The sequence below is a fragment of the Crinia signifera genome, chromosome 1, assembly GCF_055691185.1.
Source record: "Crinia signifera chromosome 1, ASM5569118v1, whole genome shotgun sequence".
Classification (NCBI taxonomy): domain Eukaryota; kingdom Metazoa; phylum Chordata; class Amphibia; order Anura; family Myobatrachidae; genus Crinia; species Crinia signifera.
The window spans coordinates 380124047-380143183 of NC_139217.1; the positions used below are offsets into that span (position 1 = coordinate 380124047).

A 19137-nucleotide genomic window follows, 5' to 3' on the forward strand; every position below is an offset into this window, starting at 1 on the left:
GTACACGGGGGTGTGCACCAAAATTGAGCGGTGCTACTACCGCACGATCGACTAAAGCACCGTTCATTTCGGACACAAAACAGGCGGCCGCCAACCGCCATCTCAAACCACCCCTACAGATACCGCATGCCAGCATGCGCCTGGGTTAGCTAATTTACGCTGATTACTACCAAACACATACACCTGAATGTAATAACCAATGCTGCAGTCTATTAAGTCCAAACCATGATTTCACTACCTGCAAGCCTACACACAGCACTCAAACACATTGGAAGCTTATCTTTCTATACTTCTCTACATTTAAAGGTTTGTTTAATTTAAGGTAAGAATCTTTTTAAGACCTGCTTATATATGCTAAGGTAGCTATTTGCTAAACAGTTAGACACATTCACTATGTGCTTTCATAGACTTTACACAGTAGCACACTCAATCTACACAAGTCGACATGTGTCAACGTGTTCACTCTAATACAAACATAGGTTTTGTATTTATGATACAATAACATAAACCACATCTAACACCTACAAAGGATGTTTCAGCAATGTTTTAAGCCCATGGCCACTATTTTGCACATTATTAATTCAATCAATTAATTAATTTTCATAATTATAGTTGAAAGGCAAGATTTGCAGGTCCATATATGTGAAGGGTATGTCAGCGTACACGGACGTACGCTCACTCTCACGAGCGGTGACATAAGCTGACTTTTCTATTGAAAACAATAGGGACCCGTCCGTGCAAGCTGGCGTACGCTCAGATAGCCGCAAGAAGTCGGTGGGAAGACGGCCGAGAGACGTCCGTAAACGGTGGTGTACGCTCAATTGTACGCCAGTTGTCGGAGTGTAAGGGCTGGCCCGTCCGTGTACGTTGGCGTACGCTCAATTGTACGCCACTCCCCTTTGCCGGTGTTTCTGGCCGTACGAATGCGGCTGAGTTGTGGGTGGACTTACCCCCAACGGCCGCGTACGGATAGCGTACGTTAATAGCGAACGTACGCACGTTTGGCCGCTACGATCAGAATAAGCTCCAATGTGTGAGTGTGTCTATAATGCTGGGTGGAGTCATAGGCTAATAGCCTATCAGAGCCTCTGACTCCGCCCACACACACTCACATAGTAACAGAGAACCAGCCCACAGTGCCAGACACCCTCTGCCTCCCAGGAGGAGACACTGACTCAGGACCACCCTCCTGTACTCTTGTGCTGCCACGCTGGACCCTCACCCACTGGCAGAAGCTGCACAGTGTCCCCCACCCTCCTCTTTAGTCCCCCTTATGCCCACACACCCCTTTCACTACCCAGCCTCCTGTTTTCCTGTGTCGTGACCTCCACCAGTGGGGAGCCGCTGACTCAAAAACACCCTACTATACTATTGCACACACACACCTAAACAACACACATCCCCCCACAAATGTCACTGTACCATCCACACACACTATACAATACACACCCCCTTCCAAATCATATGCTCTCTATTTAACACATTTCACCTATAACTCAAGCCCCTTACGACGGTGTGAATAGTGTCCGTAGGGCGCGATGAATCACCTAGTATACAATATATACTGAATAGAAGGAGTGATTAATCTTTTAGCATGTACCCAGCTTCAGACCCCATGACCAGACATGCATAACAAACTGATTAGACATGGGGTTCACCAGACCTGAGAAAAATCATGGTTGCATGTTAAACATGATCGACCTGGGACAAGCAGACATGAAGAAGTGAAGACAAGAGGAACAAACTGGAGGCACAATAAACATCAGGGAGTTATGCAAGGTGGTAGAGAAGACATGGGAGAAACAATAAAGTTAACAGGTATTTATGTGAAAGAGTACAAAGGGGGGATATGGTACCTGAAAGAAAAGATGGTATGGCAAAAATGAATAGTATGTTTAGCGGGCAACAGAAAACTCTCTAGAATGCACCAAAAATGTCAGTTTAGTAGCCATCAATCATGTACATTGCAGACCATACCATTGTGGTGTGGGACTATATATATCCAGAAAACAATGCTATGTGTAGATGTATGTACTCACCCTTAGCTTACTGATAAAGGCACCTGCCTCTTCACTGCTCATGTTCCCACGTAGTTTCACAATGTGTTGCAGGCTTTTAAGAACATCACCGGCCATAGTGACATCGCCACATACATATACATGACCTCCTTGCTCCTTTAGAGCTTTGAAAGTTACCTCAGAGAGCTGTTCACGGAGGACATCTTGCACATATTTCTGGAATTCAAAATAGGAGTGCGTCATCTAGACTGTTCTAGACTGCAAAGAAGTACTGCAATGCTACATGTGGTTAATATTTATAACAGCTTATTTTATTTTACTACATCAAAGAATAATATACCATAATATTTCTGAGAAAAATAACCTGATACACGCAAGTGCATCTATGCAGACCAGCGATACAGTATAGGTAGGCGAGTTCTCACATAGAAAAAGTTCTGTAAGGTTCTAGTAAGCAATTGCTTTTTGAGCAATTTAGGACTATTTAGCTTGAAATTTAAAGGAGCCTATTTATAAACCAAAAACCTCTGCACAAGCCTCCAAAATACTCCAAGAATCTCAAGCCCTATGCTATGAAAGTCTGTGTTTGGTCCCTCTACTATAGGAGCAACCCCATGGTACAGGTTTCCATAATCCAGTTGAATCAGTCCAACCTGCTAAGCCTGGGGCTGGTTATCTCACATTGTAGGTGGGTCAACTAAAGATGACGGTCTGGTTGAGGTATTGGTGTAGGTGGGGGGAGTAAATATCTCCTGTGACTTCTCTTCCATTTAAGGTTGCACTGACCCACCGGTGAAACCCAGAGTGGGCTCCACTGCTTAAGTCGCCACCTTCTTCTGCGCTAATTATAAAGTATACATATGCTACATTGTACTGCACTGGAATATGGTGTATTTTTTACTGGGCATTGTTCTTAGTCTGGTGCATTATCATGCATGTACTAGCACTATATCTATCTATATATATATATATATATATATATATATATATATATATATATATATATATAGCCACACCCCTAATCATGGGTCCCTATCACTGTATTCCCCCGCTGGGCCCTTCATGACCTTGTCCGACACTGCTTCCGTTATTTTTAGTAGGTTTTCTGCATGTAGTACACACAATGTAAACCATATTGAAATACATGAGCCATTAAAATAAAACAGTGCAATTCACTTAATTTACATAGTTACATAGTAGGTAAGGTTGAAAAAAGACTTGCGTCCATCTAGTTCAACCTGGTATAGATATCCATTGCTGATTTGGTAGGTTCTGGTATTTTACAGACAAATTATATTTCTTATTTGTACCCATGGATGTTTTTCTCCAGTAAATGTTTGTCCAACTTTGCCTTGAACGCATTTAATGAGCCAGCCGTTACCACCTCTCTGGGAAGAGAGTTCCAGAGTTTGACTGTTCTGACCGTAAAGAAATTCTTTCTACTAGCTGAATTAAATCTTTTTTCTTCTAATCTATACTCATGCCCTCGCGTCCTAGATTCCTTTCTAGTAGAAAATAGGGTGTGTGACAGTTCCTTATATTGGCCCTTGATATACTTGTACATGTTGAGCATGTCCCCCCTTAAACGTCTCTTTTCTAATGTAAATAGTCCCAAATTGCTTAATCTCTCCCCGTAGCTTAAATTCTCCATTCCCCTAATAAGCTTTGTTGCTCGCCTTTGGACTTTTTCTAATTCTATGATGTCCTTTTTATAGTGTGGGGCCCAGAACTGTACTCCGTACTCTAGGTGAGGTCTCACCAATGCTTTATATAGTGGCATAATTACCCTTGAGTTCCTAGTTTCCATTCCCCTCTTAATACATGCCAGAATTTTGTTGGCCTTTTTTGTAGCTACATTACAATGGGCACTACATCCTAGATTGCTGTCTATTTGGACTCCTAGATCCTTTTCAAGTATGGAATTACCCAGTTCCTCTCCGCTAAGGTTGTAACTTGCACACTGGTTGTGTCTCCCAAGGTGCATAACCTTACATTTATCTACATTGAACCTCATCTTCCATTTTTTTGCCCACTCATCTAGAATTGCAAGATCATTTTGAAGCATGGTGACATCTTCTGGTGATTTGATGACTTTGCTAAGTTTTGTATCGTCCGCAAAGATGGATACATTGCTGAGTAACCCTATCCCAATATCGTTAATAAAAATGTTAAACAAAATGGGCCCCAAAACCGAACCCTGGGGCACTCCACTTAGTACCGGTATCATATCTGATACGGCACCATTCACAACCACTCTTTGTTCTCTATTACATAGCCAATTCCCTACCCATCTGCAGATATTTTCACCCAATCCTAGGTTCTCCATTTTATTAATCAATCTCTTGTGTGGGACAGTATCAAATGCTTTAGCGAAATCTAGGAAAATCACATCTACAGCATTTCCATTATCGAGGTTTTTGCTAACCTCTTCATAGAACCCTAGTAGATTAGTTTGGCATGAACGATTTTTCACGAACCCATGTTGGTTAGTACTGAGTAGACGGTGATGATCTAAATATTCCTGGATACCATCCCTTAAAAATCCTTCAAATAGTTTACCCACAATTGATGTTAAACTAACGGGTCTGTAATTAGCGGGATCTTCCTTTTTTCCTTTTTTGAATATTGGCACTACCTCTGCTATTCTCCAATCTTTTGGTACTATACCTGACGATAGTGACTTGCTAAAGATATAATGTAGGGGGGTAGCTAGTTCATCCCTTAATTCCATTAATACCCTCGGATGAATCCCATCTGGCCCTGGTGACTTATTTGTTTTGAGTTTGCTTAGCCTCAGTATTATTTCCTTTGGCGTGAAATCCACAATGAGATCTGGCTTATTTGTCCCGTTTGTGGTAAATGTTCGTTCCACAGTCTGCTCTCCCTTAGTAAATACTGATGAGAAGAACTCATTTAACAGTTTTGCTTTTCCCTTGTCCTCAGTAACACTTTTTCCACTAGTATCAGTTAGTGGGCCTATGTTTTCCTTAATTAAACGTTTACTATTTATGTATTTAAAAAACTTCTTTGGGTTGGTTTTGCTTTCAGTGGCTATGCACTCTTCATATAATATTTTAGCTGCTTTAATTACCCCTTTACAAGTTTTGTTTGATTCTTTGTATTTTGCGAACGCCTCCTCATTCAAGTTATTTTTATAGAATTTAAAGGCTCTGGTTTTATTGTTGATAGCTGACCTTACTTCTTTGTCCAACCATGGTGGCTTTTTTTTGTTGAATTTACCTTTAGTTACTTTAGGAATGTATTTAATAGTTAGTGAATCAAGCACCTTTTTTAGAGTATTTTCTAAATAATTTTATCAGTAAACATAATTAACCTTTATTAGAATCTCCTCTATGTTTTTTGTTTAATATCCACAGATGTAGCCATGAATTCCCAATTCAAAAACTTGGATATGAAGGTACATTTTGCACCACAAGCTCTGAAATACAACCTTGGCTCTTCGGGATACAGTCGTATTATTGACCACACTTAGGTCGACAGTCATTAGGTCGACACCGTTGGCTCGACAGGCAGCAAGGTCTACAGGGTTCTAGGTCAACATGGATGACGGTCGACATGGGACACGGTTGACATGGTTTTAGGTCGACAAATGCGTTAGATCAACATGGGTTAGGTCGAGAGGTCGCGAGGTCGACATGGGTTTTTTCACTGTTTTTTGAGCTGACATGTGCCGACAGGCAGTATTTCATGCCCTACCATCCACTAGGGTGTGGTGGGAGAATAAAATAGTGTGCCCAAAGCATTGAGAGCGAAGCTTGAAAAAGCTATAAAGTGAAACGCATTGGTGGAACAGAGCCAAGACACCCATCTTCTGGACTCCAATACTGTCCCCATTTCTTGTGACCGGACCAGCTTTCTGGAATACCCCAGCAGCCGTGACCATCAGGACATACAAATATCAAGTGAACCAGGTAGAGCCCCTAACCAACAGGCGCTCCCTGGGTTGGAGACAGCAATCTCTCCTAAACAAGTCCTTTAAAATCGGCCTCCAACTATCGGGACTTTCCATTAAGCAAGCACTATGGGAATGGACACAGGACACCATCCTGAACTTTGGGTGACTATCCATGCTCTATTTTTAAATTTCTGGTACCTATATTTCCATAACGGAATGATTTAATGAATTTACTTGATACTTTTTTACAATATATATTCTTTTATTAAAATTGTCTAAATACCTTTTTACACCTGTCACATGTTCTTAGACAGCGCGGTTTCACCCTCCTTGTTTTTGTACTTTTATATTATTTGGGCCTGGCACCCAAATTCCCGAAACCGCAGCTAGAGCAATCCCACTCCTTTCTAGGCGCCCTCCTGGGACACCTAGTGTTCCTAAACCCTTCTATTGCTTCCACTAGTGAATACTTTATAAAAATATGTGATGTTCACTTTGTAAATTTAATATTTTTGGTGAATTCAGAAACTTATTGCACACCCCTCTTTATAGTTTGGTTCTAACTATGTTTTAACTACCTTTGGTTTATTTGGTTCTCGGGAATATGCTGTTAACAGTTCTTTAAACACCCCTTTGTTCCTCACAAGCATGGCCTCCTCTTTGTAGATGTGATCAATTTTGGATTCCCGGCATCCAAACACAAGGATCATTGGACAAGGTTTCATTCCTAAAAAAAGTAAATTCATAATTATTCACTTAAATAAATGGGAAACATGCATCCTTCATCATTCACAAAAGATCATTCCTATTACAGGTTGAGTATCCCGTATCCGAGTATCTGTTATCCGAATTATTCCGAAAACCATACATTCCAGAAAGTGAAAAAAAAATATTTTTTTTGTTAAAAACTCACTGGGGACATTTGTAACAGCACTACCGGTGACATGATATGTAACTGGCACTATATATGTGCAAGAAAATGATTGCTTGGCATTCAAAATCAATATCTGAGATAGTACACAAATTTTGTTTCATGTTTTGAAACCTTGTTTTTTGAACAAATAAAATATATTTGTGTGTATTTTATGTGGTAATAAAATATATTTGTGTGTATTTTATGTGTTTATACAGCATACATGCAAGATACTTCAAAATACATAATTGAAATATTAATATATTCCGAAATACGGAATAATCCGTTATCCAAAATTCTCCTGGTCCCGAGCATTTTGGATACGGGATACTCAACCTGTAATACAATGTAGTTCAAAATAGTGGGGCAGATGTATTAAGCTTGGTGAAGTGGTAAAGTGGAAGGTGATAAGCTCTGAACAGGATGAGTTTGAAAAATGATTGTTAGGAGCTGATTGGCTGGTACATTATCACCTTGCACTTTATCACTTCACCAGGCTTAATACATCTGCTACACTACTTTAATTCCAACCAGAGATGAATATATCTTTGAAAGGTTATGTACAGCTGCACAGAGCTATGGCAGGAATTCAATAAAGCAGATGGAATTCCTAACTCCGTGCGGGCTTCTGCCTCTCTAGCAGTTGGCGCAGCAATGTACATTCTGACTTTGTGCCAGAGTCTACAGTGCATGTGCAGGTCAATAGTGCCCGTACCTTTCTCCTGAAGACATATCTACTGCCCATTCACCATTTCTGTCAACAGCAATGGCCATCACATTACTCCAGAGGGGTATGCATTTGGATGCAGAGTATGCAGTGTGGGCCCCCTGGACCCAGGGGCCCATGTGCTTCGCATACCTTGCACCCATTACTTGCTATGTTCATTTTTGTCACATATTTATGTAGGAAACTACTGATATGCACTACAAATAAATAAAGACTATGATGGGCTATGGAAAATCTTATATTCTAGAGAAATCAGCTGCCCCACCTTTGTGCTGTATATCATAGACACGTTGCTGCCAGAAGCTCCTGAAGGGTGCGATGCCAGTGCCAGGACCAATCAGAATGCAGGGCACATGTGGATCTTGTGGCATGTGGAAACTTGCAGCACTGCAGATGATGAGACCCATGTTAGGTATGTCTGCTTTGTGGTATGTGTACTAAGCTATATTATCCATATGTTGGTTTTATAAGAACAATATCATACACAATTATGAAACACTTTGCTTTGCATATTATTGTGATATTCTTCTATACAGAATTGCATTAAATGCTGGAAATTGTGAATTCACATTGTACCGGACTTTATGCTATAGGCATCACAGTACAAGTAGGAAATAAGTACCAATTAAAAAACAGAAGTGCACAGTTATGGGTTTTCTTTTTCCCATGCTCTGTCATTCCATATAGGTCAGCCAAGAAACAGAATTGTTATTCAAGGGATCATCACCGGGGTGTTGATCCTTAAATGTCGGTTCCCGACTGGTTTGCAATATGCCTCAGTATAGTGGGGTCCGTCTGTCTGTATGGGCGCAACTGATGATTCAGGACAAATACTGGTACCAGGAAAGAGAGTGCTAAAGTGTTTCTTCGCCTTTATCCATCTGACAGGTCCATCTATAACAGGGCTGGGCAACACCGGCCCTCCAGATGTTAGTGAACTACACATCCCAGAATGCCTTGCATCAGTTTCAGCATGGCCACATAGCAAAACTAATGCAAAGCATCCTGGGATGTGTAGTTCACTAACATCTGGAGGGCCGGTGTTGCCCAGCCCTGATCTATAATAACTGCTTCTGGAGTGGTAACTATCGCCATTTCCACTTCACAGTATTTATCAACGCTGTGCTCATGCTTTATTATTCTCATTGACTGTGACTAATAAAAATGATTGACTAACCCATGTGTTTGTTCTACTACTAATGGAACAATATTCAATTATACTCATATTCATCTACTAATTAAAACTTAATTCATCACCTTTTTAACTATAGCTGTTTCTGCACCTTGTTAAGTATCATCAAATCTGGAGCATCAAGCCTGAAGCGTGGCGAGCGGACGCGTATTACTTTACATGTATTCCGCGTCCCCTCACGGGGCTCACTACGCTCGCCAGGCTTCGGGCTTGGTGGCTCGCTGCGCTCGCCACACTATCTAAAATCAACTCCAAGCTGACGTGGATAGTGGGGGTATGAAAAGGTCAGAGGACGCGTACCGCCGCTGCTTGCCACGCTTTGGGTTGACGTTGATCCTGGGGGTGGCGTTCACAATGGGGGGGCATTTAACATTGTAACGACCCATCAGGGTGCTTGTACAATAAAAAATCGTATACCATCGCATTGTTTGCCAGTGTATGGCATACGATGCGATACAATATTTTATTGTACAATATCGCGTTGCACCGTATCGTATACCATATTTAGTCTTAAGTGTCTTTTTTTATTAATTTGCTATTATTTTTAGCAGTCTTTCTTCTATTTATTTTCTTGACTCTCATGTGGTTGAGTACCCACATTTGACTGCTGCTTAAATCATAGCTCAAATGTGTATGTTGCAAGATCTATAACATACCGTGAATGTTGCTGATCTTTCATATGTAAAATTCAATAAAATTTATAAAAAATAATAATAATAGCTCCAATGAAATATAAGGTACAACAACCCCTGGATCTGTAGTGCTCGGCCATTCTCTTTCTCTTTTTTCCAATATACTATCAACCTGGTACTTTGGGGAAGTGACAGTTTTGGTTAATGTACAGTATGCTGCTTTTAAACCTGCAATTAAGAAAGTGTCAAGTGAAATTGCCTTCCCACGGTACTAGGGCAGGACTCTATGCTCTGAAACAGGACTCTATTACTATCACATTCCTCCCAACTGTCCCCATTGCAGAGCAACAGCCCTGATTTTAGGAATTTGAGGGAAGCATGAAACAATCAGAATATTCATCGTGGATTTGTCCAAAATGTTCTCTTAGTGCAACTATGCCATAAAATGTAGCATTACTAACAGTGCATTTCTTGTCTTCATATGTATTAGTGGGGCAGATGTATTAAACCTTAACAAGAGATAAATTCAAGTGTGATAAGGAGAGATAAACGTCCAGCCAATCAGCTCCTTACTGACTTTTTTTAAACACAGCCTGTAACATGGCAGTTGGCAGGTGATTGGCTGGACGTTTATCTCTCCTTATCACCCTTGCATTTATCTCTTGTTAAGGCTTAATACATCTGCCCCAGTGTGTGAACAGCACGGTTGTACAGTGATTCAATTTTATTGCTTGCTACATCAATGCTGGGGCTATGGCTGCTATTCCAACCAAGGGGCTATTATAGTCAAGAATGTTCATGCACCATGTGATGAAACCTGTTGACATGGGTTTTGCCTACAATATGCGGTCGGGCTTCCGCAACAGTACAAAAATACTGCTTCATTTTAATGTGTAAAGCCCCGTACACATGGTGCAATTTTAGCAAGAATTGCGGGGATATGGTCGCTGAGCGACCATATCCCCGTGCATATGGGGTGACTGTTGCCCTGCAATGGTCACTGGTTGCAGGAGCATGCTCCTGTGACCAGCTACTTCCCCTGGCGAGCAGCTATGTCCCCCTGCCGCTTTCCTCAGCAGTATCTCCTTTTTATCAGCGACCATCTCTGTGCTGTCCCGGGAGTGTGCATCGGGAGCGCAAGGTAAAAAACCTGTATGATCTGCATGTGATCTGCATGCGATCTGCGATTTTGACTATATAGTCAAAATCTAATGTCAAATCTCACTGTGTGTACACAGCATTAGAAGGGTTTCATATTATATTGCCACTATTTCTATGAAGGTTAATAATAATTGTAATAACACACCCTCTTACAAAACACGGAACAACTTCATCTGGCTGTATTCTGTTCAGCCAGGACGAGCAGACACCATGATGCACGGGCCCATCACCATCTGAAAAATAGCCCAAAAATAAATAATATCAAGTTATTGTGTCAAATATTATATTTTATGGTATTACATTGGCAATACTGATATTGCTAGTTTTATGATGTCACAATAAAATGTACGTTTCATTCAATGTTGTTCTGGGAAAACTAATATGAATCAAGGTTTAAGAAATGTTCTTTAATGAACCCTGCTCCAATCATTACCATAATGACTAAGTTGTCTGGCTATCTAAGTGGTATCAGGGAATTGCAAATAAAAGCAAATGTTTTCTGTACTATAATATATGGAAAGGGTTTATCTGTATCTTCCAAGTGCTTCATGCCAAGTGCTTCAATATTGTTACAATTAGCTAAGGAGATAGAGACATGGCTACTACTACTTTGTAAAGCTGGGTTTTTACAGGTCAGCTGTGGTCTACAATCGTAAGAGCAAGATTATCTTAGAGGGTATATGTCTACCTCTATCATAATATATATATATATATATATATATATATATATATATATATATATATATATATATATATATATATATATATATATATATATATATATATAAAGCAACATAATATACTCATACATTATATTTTGCATGATCTAATAATATATACTAGTAAGTAATCCATTGTTAACACAAGTTGTTTTGTTTTTGACAAACTTTTAGCACAATCTGGAATCTATGATGTTTTTTTAAATTTGTAGTCAGGCTCCAATGCACAGTTGTGGGTAGTTGAGGTAACGGCAAGATAATAGGGGCTCCGAACGTGAACATTAGTTCACATGTATGGAGGGTTGAGATATGTTTTTTTAAATATTCCTGAAGAACGCTCAGACTTTTCCTCACTGGGACTTTCTATGCAGTGTAAAAATACCTAAACAATCCCTCATGCATTACACAGATTGTAGGAAAAGACATTGCCCAGACAGGTTCGGGATTTTTCTGAGAGTGGGCGTATATGCTTCAAAATGTGGATTATTTCCTCTTTAGAGGAGAAATGAAGCTTACCTCTTGTACGATAGGACACAACAGCAACGGTGAGATGAACCTCATCAGGATTCATGTCAGGAGAGGAGCTGATGGAGTAATAACGAGGCTGCAGCAGGGGTAGCTGTGTGAGCAGCAGAGATGAGGGCATCTGAACTGAGGGGAACTCCTCTAGCACCTCGACAATAGTGGGATTCTTGTACCACTTCCATTCTTCATATTCTTGTAAGCCCTAGGCAGCCAATGAGAGAATAATGTCTATCCATGCACTCAGTGGCGTAACTATTAAGTTTGCTCCCCCCTACCAAAAAGTTTGTGGCGCCCCCCCCTTCCACCATGGCATTATTTTTATATATATATATATATATATATATATATATATATATATATATAACAGCCTGGGCATGCACTCCGTGGCCAGTTTGACGCTAGGTGTGTTGCATAAAGGTTGATGGTTGTTTGATAAAAATTAGCCTGAGGAAAATACATATCAGTGTATTGAAACGTTGCTGCTAATACATTTTTCATGATTATTACCACTGGCTATATTGGCTAAAGTAAGCTTGCTGCGGGCACCCGCCAAAGTACTACAATTAAGTGGAAGTGCCGGACCGTCTTCTATACTATTCTATACACACTGCATTATACACAGCCCCCCTCCCCCATGTTACCCCCCCAGGACACACTGAATTATACACAGCCCCCTCCCCCATGTTAAACACCCCCCCCCTAGGAAACACTGCATTATACACAGCCCCCCTCCCTCCATGTTACCCCCCAGGACACACTGCTCCCCTCCCCTATGTCACCCCCAGTACACACTTTATTATACACAGCCCCCTCCCCCATGTCACCCCCCCCCCCCCCCCAGTAAGCACAACCCCCACCTGACTTCTTTGTTTCTTCCTCTGCAGAGCAGACTGGGCATTATGGTGAGGCAGCCGCAGCACAGTAAGGCAGATGAGGAGAAGGAAGTGGAGGCTTGGCTGAGCCCTCTCTCAGCCTGGTGGGCGGGGCCAACCCATGTAGAGAGTGTAGCTGCAGTGTGGGAGCAGGGGAGGCTCTACCTGAACGCTGCCTTATCGGAGCTGTGCTCCAATCTCACAGCAGTGAGTCCACTGAGTAGGGGTGCTCCGGCAGCTGTGCTTGCAGGGGAGTCAGCCAGCATGTCAGTGCCCCAGTCACTGGCACACACCACAGACCCCGCTGGTGCTTTTTCCCCCAAGCTGCCGCGGGGCCTGCCACATGGAAGCTACGTCACTGCATGCACTACAACATATCATAGTGAATCACATATTCACTAATAAATATAACATTTATGCATCTACTTGCCAATGTCTTGTATGTCCAAGTAGGTCTTCTAGCCAACTACTGATTTTATATACATATATATATATATATATATATATATATATATATATATATATATACTGATCACATAATAATTAACTTAATTAATCAATCAAATTATCCCAGTTAATAAATTGCATGTCAATGAATGTAATGAATTAAAAGCAGCAGGTATAGTAGTGTTGATATAATTCTGTAGATATGAAGGATATGATAAAGATATGACTTATTCTAGTCAGTAGTTACAAGTCAAATAGGTTGATCTTGATGGACTAACATCTTTTTTCAACCTTAATTACTATGTTACTGTGATATCAGTTTGTATTTACAAGTTGTTTAATTAACTGCACAAGCTCAGGTAATGGAGAACATTAGAAAATAAGTAACATATCACCTTGCTCAGGATCTCCAAGTGTTTTTTCTCTCTCTCATTGGTTGCGAGGAATACAATTTGCTGCATGAGGATCGGGGTGGGCGGGGTTGTGATGTCCAGGAAATATTTGAAGGCATGGAAGATGGTGCATGGAGGAATCCTCTCCTCCTCTGTCCAGTTACTAATTACACCTGTGCAGATTACACAACAGCATAGTACTCAGACTTCCTATAGCAAGGGGCCAACTTGACTTAAAGTAATGTTGCAGCTATTTTAACACACAATTTACAGTCAATTTGTTTGTTCATTTTTTTGTGCTAAAATTTAATTTGAATTGAAAAAAATATATTTACATAGTTTGACAATGTATTGATCAGTATGTACATAAAAAGAGTTTGGGGTAATTTGTGAAATGGTGAAACATGTTAATAATGTTTTATCAATATCATATACATATATATATATACATATATATATATATATATATATATATATGTGTGTGTGTAGTGTCTGTGTTTAACTGAAACACTGCCACCTGCTGGCAGAGAGTGAAACTACATCTCTTTCTCTTTCACACATACAGAAACACAGAGGCTACCAGGACAAGCTTTCGAAGCCTTTGCTTCGAGCAGGCTTAGCTTGTACTAAATATTTGTGCGTGGGATCATTTTCTCCTAATGTATAATACAGTGGTTCCCAAACTGTGTGCCGTGGCTCCTGGGGTGCCTCGGGACACTTGCAGGGGTGCCCTGGGTTGGTGGTCCAGAGCCAATTCAAATTTTTATGGTAAATTTTTATGGGCAAAACCAGTGCTGGAGGCTGCCAATAATAAAATGTGTACAAACAGAAGCAAATCCTGCCCTTTACCACATAACTGACCCTAGGAATCAGATATAAACCCAATCTTGATACCCTAGGGTGCCGAGATTCAAAAAAGATTGGGAACCACTGGTATAATATATGGGTTCAATCCTATTCCCTGCGAAGGTAAGAGGTGCTATTGCAATGGCATGTAAGCGCTGGCAATGGCACCTGAACCCCTCGTGGCTCCTTTTAGTGCTTAACAGATATTTTCTTGCAGCCCTATGGGGCTGGAAATAAAAATCCAGTACCATAAGTGTTGCATAGTTATATACTCACACCTGCGAGATACTTGTAGGGAATAGGACTGACAGCTAAGTATAATAAAAGTTACTGAAACATCTGTGGACATATAAAAGGAGCTTTCAATATCCATTACAATCCATTACAATAGTGCATTCATCTGATGCATTCTACCATAAAAATGTACCCTAAATATAGTACTATATATTTTTTTAAAAAGGGGAGATAATGGGCCTGACCCTGAACTGGGTGTACACCTGTTTCTAATGTATACAATGCAAATTTGATCTGCAAACATGTGCATGCCTACATCCATATGCAGATACATTCCTACCACTTAATGATGTGGGAGTGGGGAGGGAAAGCGCTGGCAAGCGTTGGCAATTTACTTTAAAGGTAAATGACCTGGACTCGGATACATATTACCCTGTGTGGATCTATATTCTATGGAACAGTGATCATCACTGTCTACATGGATCTATATTATATACAACATATCCATGTAGACAGTGATGATCACCAGTACACACCTTGCTATGGTTAAAAACGCTTTCAAATAAACTAAAAATAATAAATAAAAAAGCACATTCCCATACTAAACAGTGTTATCACCAGATCTCAGCCTGAAATGTTAGCGGAAAATTTGTGTGGATGAACAAGATGGGGTTCTCCGAAAAAGGCTGGTAGGATGAACTGGTGACTATCACAGTGAAACAAGCAGTACGGGGTTATGCTGTCATAGAAACATAGAATTTGTCAGCAGATTACAACCATTTGGCCCATCTAGTCTGCCCCTTTTTTAAACATATTGTTACCTTAAACCCTATTTAATCCTTATTTATTTTTAAGGATATCCTTATGTCTATCCCACGCATGTTTAAATTGAGCTATTGTATTTGACTCTACCACCTCTGATGGAGACTATTCCACTTGTTTACTACTATGGAGGCCAATTCCATGATCGGGATCGGCGGGATCCTGGGATTTTGGCCTAAAATAGGATTTAAATCCCAGGATTTAAGATCTCAATTCCGGGATTCTGGGATTACTGCGGCCATACAAAATTCACTACTTTTTTAAAAGCCGGGTTTACATGGCTCAGATGTGCTGCCCGGCTGCTAGTACTGACCCCCCACACAACGCAGCGTGACGTGATGTCAAGGGTCATGCTGCGCAGCCCAGCCACCGGCATGCCGCTTACTCTTCTAAGCCCACTCTGTCTCTTTAATTAGGGAGGCTAATCCTGGGAATCCCAGGATTAAGTATTTTTCAATCCCAATACCTGGGATTGAAAAAATGGATTGGCATCCCTATCTACTACCCTTTCTGTGAAGTAATTTTTCCTCATATTTCTCCTAAATCTTCCTCCCACCACTTTCAGTGCATGTCCTCATGTTCTGTTGCTCCTCTTCCTGTGAAGAATGTCTCCCTCCTGGAGCTTGTTTAAACCCTTGACATAGTTGAAAGTTTCTATCATGTCCCCCCTTTCCCTTCTCTGCTCTAAAGTATACATATTAAGATCTTTTAGTCTTTCCTGGTACGTTTTGTGATGTAGGCCATGCACCATTTTAGTTGCCCTTCTTTGTACAGTCTCTAATGTATTTATATCCTTCTGGAGATATGGCCTCCAGAACTGAACACAATACTCTAGGTGAGGTCGTACCAATGACCTATACAGTGGCATTATTACTTCTTTCTTTCTACTGCTGATACCTCTCTGTATGCAACCAAGCATCTGACTTGCCTTCTTCATTGCTTTGTTACATTGCCTACCTGCCTTTAAGTCCCCTGAAATAGTGACACCTAGATCCCTCTCTTCCTCAGTAGTTTCCAATATGGTGCCATTAACACTATATTTAGCCTTTGGAATTTTGATGGAATATTGCATGATTTTGCTTTTGACCATCCTCTAATCTACCTAGAACATCAATCATTTGTTTTACTCCTCCTGGTGTGTTTACACTGTTGCATACCTTTGTGTCAAAAGCATACTTTCCCTTCAATACCATTTGCTATGTCACCATTAATTTTTTTTAAAAGTACTGGACTAAGGGGCTGATTCAGCATGTTCATAATGGGCCGAATTCGAGCCTGTCCCCGATGGTCGGGGTTTACGCATGCAAACAGCTTTGGTCACATTTGTGTGACCCCCAGTATTGATGCCCATCCTCGATGCAAGCCATGTGCAGATTAGAGAATGCAATGTCGGTCACAGTGCCCCCTACACTATTTGGGAACATCTGCATTGAGCAACGGCAAGCTCAAAGGCTACAGATGGTGTAATGGTTAGCATTACTGCCTCGCAGCGCTGAGGTCATGGGTTCCATCCCCACCATGGCTCTAACTGTGTTGAGTTTGTATATTCTCCCTGTGCTTGCGTGGGTTTCCTCCGGGTACTCCGGTTTCCCACAATCCAAAAATATACTGGTAGGCTAATTGGCGCCCAACAAATTAACCCTAAAATGTCTGTGTGTGTGCGTGTACATGTGGTAGGGAATATAGATTATAAACTCCACTGGGGCAGGGACTGATGTGAATGTTCAAATATTCTCTGTGAAGCGCTGCGGAATATGTGTGTGCGCTATATAAGAAACTGATAATAAATAAATAGTCAGATGTCTGATTTTCTTGTAGAAGATCAGATGTTGCATCTCCAAACACAGATGCTGCATTAACAAACCGAGAAGCCACCAGGAGGCATTCATTACACAAGACGCCTCCTGTGGCATTAGCACATTTTTGCACTACAGCAGCTTCCAAATATGCCGCTGCTGTGTGACCTGCACCTACTTTTGAATCCATCCCTGTGTCACAGTTATAATATGGCCACATACCGCTGGTGGGAACAATGCACTATAGGGCTCATTCATGTATCTGGGGAGATTTCTGCCAATTATGGTACAGAACAGACATCCCACTTGTTTGCTCCCAGGTCTGTGGGATACAAACTGGGGATACAAAACATTTCCTTGGCTCAATTTCTCAATGCATTTTCTTGCAAGTTTACAATGAATTATTAAATTGATTCCTATGGTGTATATTCTAAAAAGCTATCAAGTTTGTCATGTATGCAATGTACAGTATAAAGAGTATGAGTGTGCTCGAAAAAAAAACAGTGAAATAGAAGTATCCATGTATTTATGAATAAATGGGTTCATCTTACCTAAGGCAGTATTTCTCTCCTCCAAAATCTCCACCCTCACTACCTGATTGACTGGAGGCGCATCCTCCAATCTTTCAATCAAGGCATTGACGAGATCATCGTGGTTGCCAGGAAACACTCCCAAGTGGTCCCCTGGTTTGTACCTTAGCTCTTGGTGTCCATTGGTGTGAAGTCGAAGTAATATAGTAGAGCGGCTGTAGTAAAAAATAATAAGCGTCAGTGATTTGACTGTAGTCACAGAAATCTTTCAACTGGCCCAATGGCAGGAATTACAGTACAATGGCCCCAGTCATAGCCAGATTAAGTGGGGGAGGTGGGCGCAGGGTATACAGTACTTCCCTTCCCACAAGGGCCCCTCAGCTAAGCACAGTGACACCACTAGTTCTCCTGGTACCTGTCCTGTAGTAGTACAGAGATTTTGCTATTCTTGCATGTGTTAAGATAAATTATACAGTAGATTTTATTTTTCTATGTCTAAGGTTAAGTTTTCTTTGTTCCACCACAAGAAATGTTTATAAAAACAATTAGCTCTCAATTAAGTGGAGCTATAAACAGTAACTGGGCGTTATTAAACTATTTTTTTAAATCTAGTATACTCCAGTGGTTTACATTTTATATACACAATCCATATTATACCTTCCAACATGAGGGACAAAATGCTGTTTTTTTGGACTTACCTCTTATTTTATGATTGCAGTTACCTGTGTTGAAATTTCTTTATAACCAATTAGATGACACCAACCATATATTAACCCTCTGAGTGCCAAGCAAGTTTGTCAAAATAGGTGTAAAAATCACCAAAGCAAACATTGTTATTCATCATAATGACCTGTAATGTTTACCTTATATAGGAAATATAATATTTTTTTTACACAACATTTTTTATTTTAATTTATATAAATGTGAGCGACGCCGGCATTTTTAGTGGATATTTTGAACCTCTCTCACAGATATATTGGCACTCAAAGGGTTAAGAGGGCAATCCAGGTAGAGAACATTTTGGGTGAGATTTAATAGGATGAGAGTTTCAGAAAGTGAGAGATTTGGTGAGAAATCTCCAGGTTTTTTTAAAGCGGCAATCATTTACACTGCAAAATCAAACTGGTTTTGCAGTGTTAATGATTGCCCCTTTACAAAAACTGGATATTTCTCACCAAATCTCTCACTTTCTGAAACTCTCATCCTATTAAATCTCACCCCATGTCTCTTCTTGAATGGGTATGCAGAATATGATATATACACCCCCCATATATCAGGGATATGGATAGACAACTTTAGATATTTTAGTTGAAGTTGAAATATTTAAATATTTGCTGTCTCGGATCTAAAGAGAAATTAAATTGTGGGCGAAGGGGGTAAATTGCAATTGCTACA

The 19137-nt window shown here is 40.6% G+C and overlaps 1 protein-coding gene across 8 annotated transcripts in view; it reads right to left on the reverse strand.

Moving 5' to 3' along the window:
- The window catches only part of NOS1 (nitric oxide synthase 1), a 290226-nt gene that overhangs the window by 4952 nt on the left and 266137 nt on the right, over positions 1-19137 (reverse strand). For all 8 annotated transcript variants that reach the window (XM_083151464.1, XM_083151463.1, XM_083151458.1 and 5 more), the window contains exons 21-27: positions 17764-17957; positions 13518-13687; positions 11795-12005; positions 10705-10792; positions 7840-7961; positions 6513-6661; positions 2040-2234 (exon numbers count right to left, since the gene is read on the reverse strand). In XM_083151464.1, the coding sequence (XP_083007590.1) occupies positions 2040-2234; positions 6513-6661; positions 7840-7961; positions 10705-10792; positions 11795-12005; positions 13518-13687; positions 17764-17957 (1129 nt within the window). The remainder of the gene's footprint in view (positions 1-2039; positions 2235-6512; positions 6662-7839; positions 7962-10704; positions 10793-11794; positions 12006-13517; positions 13688-17763; positions 17958-19137) is intronic.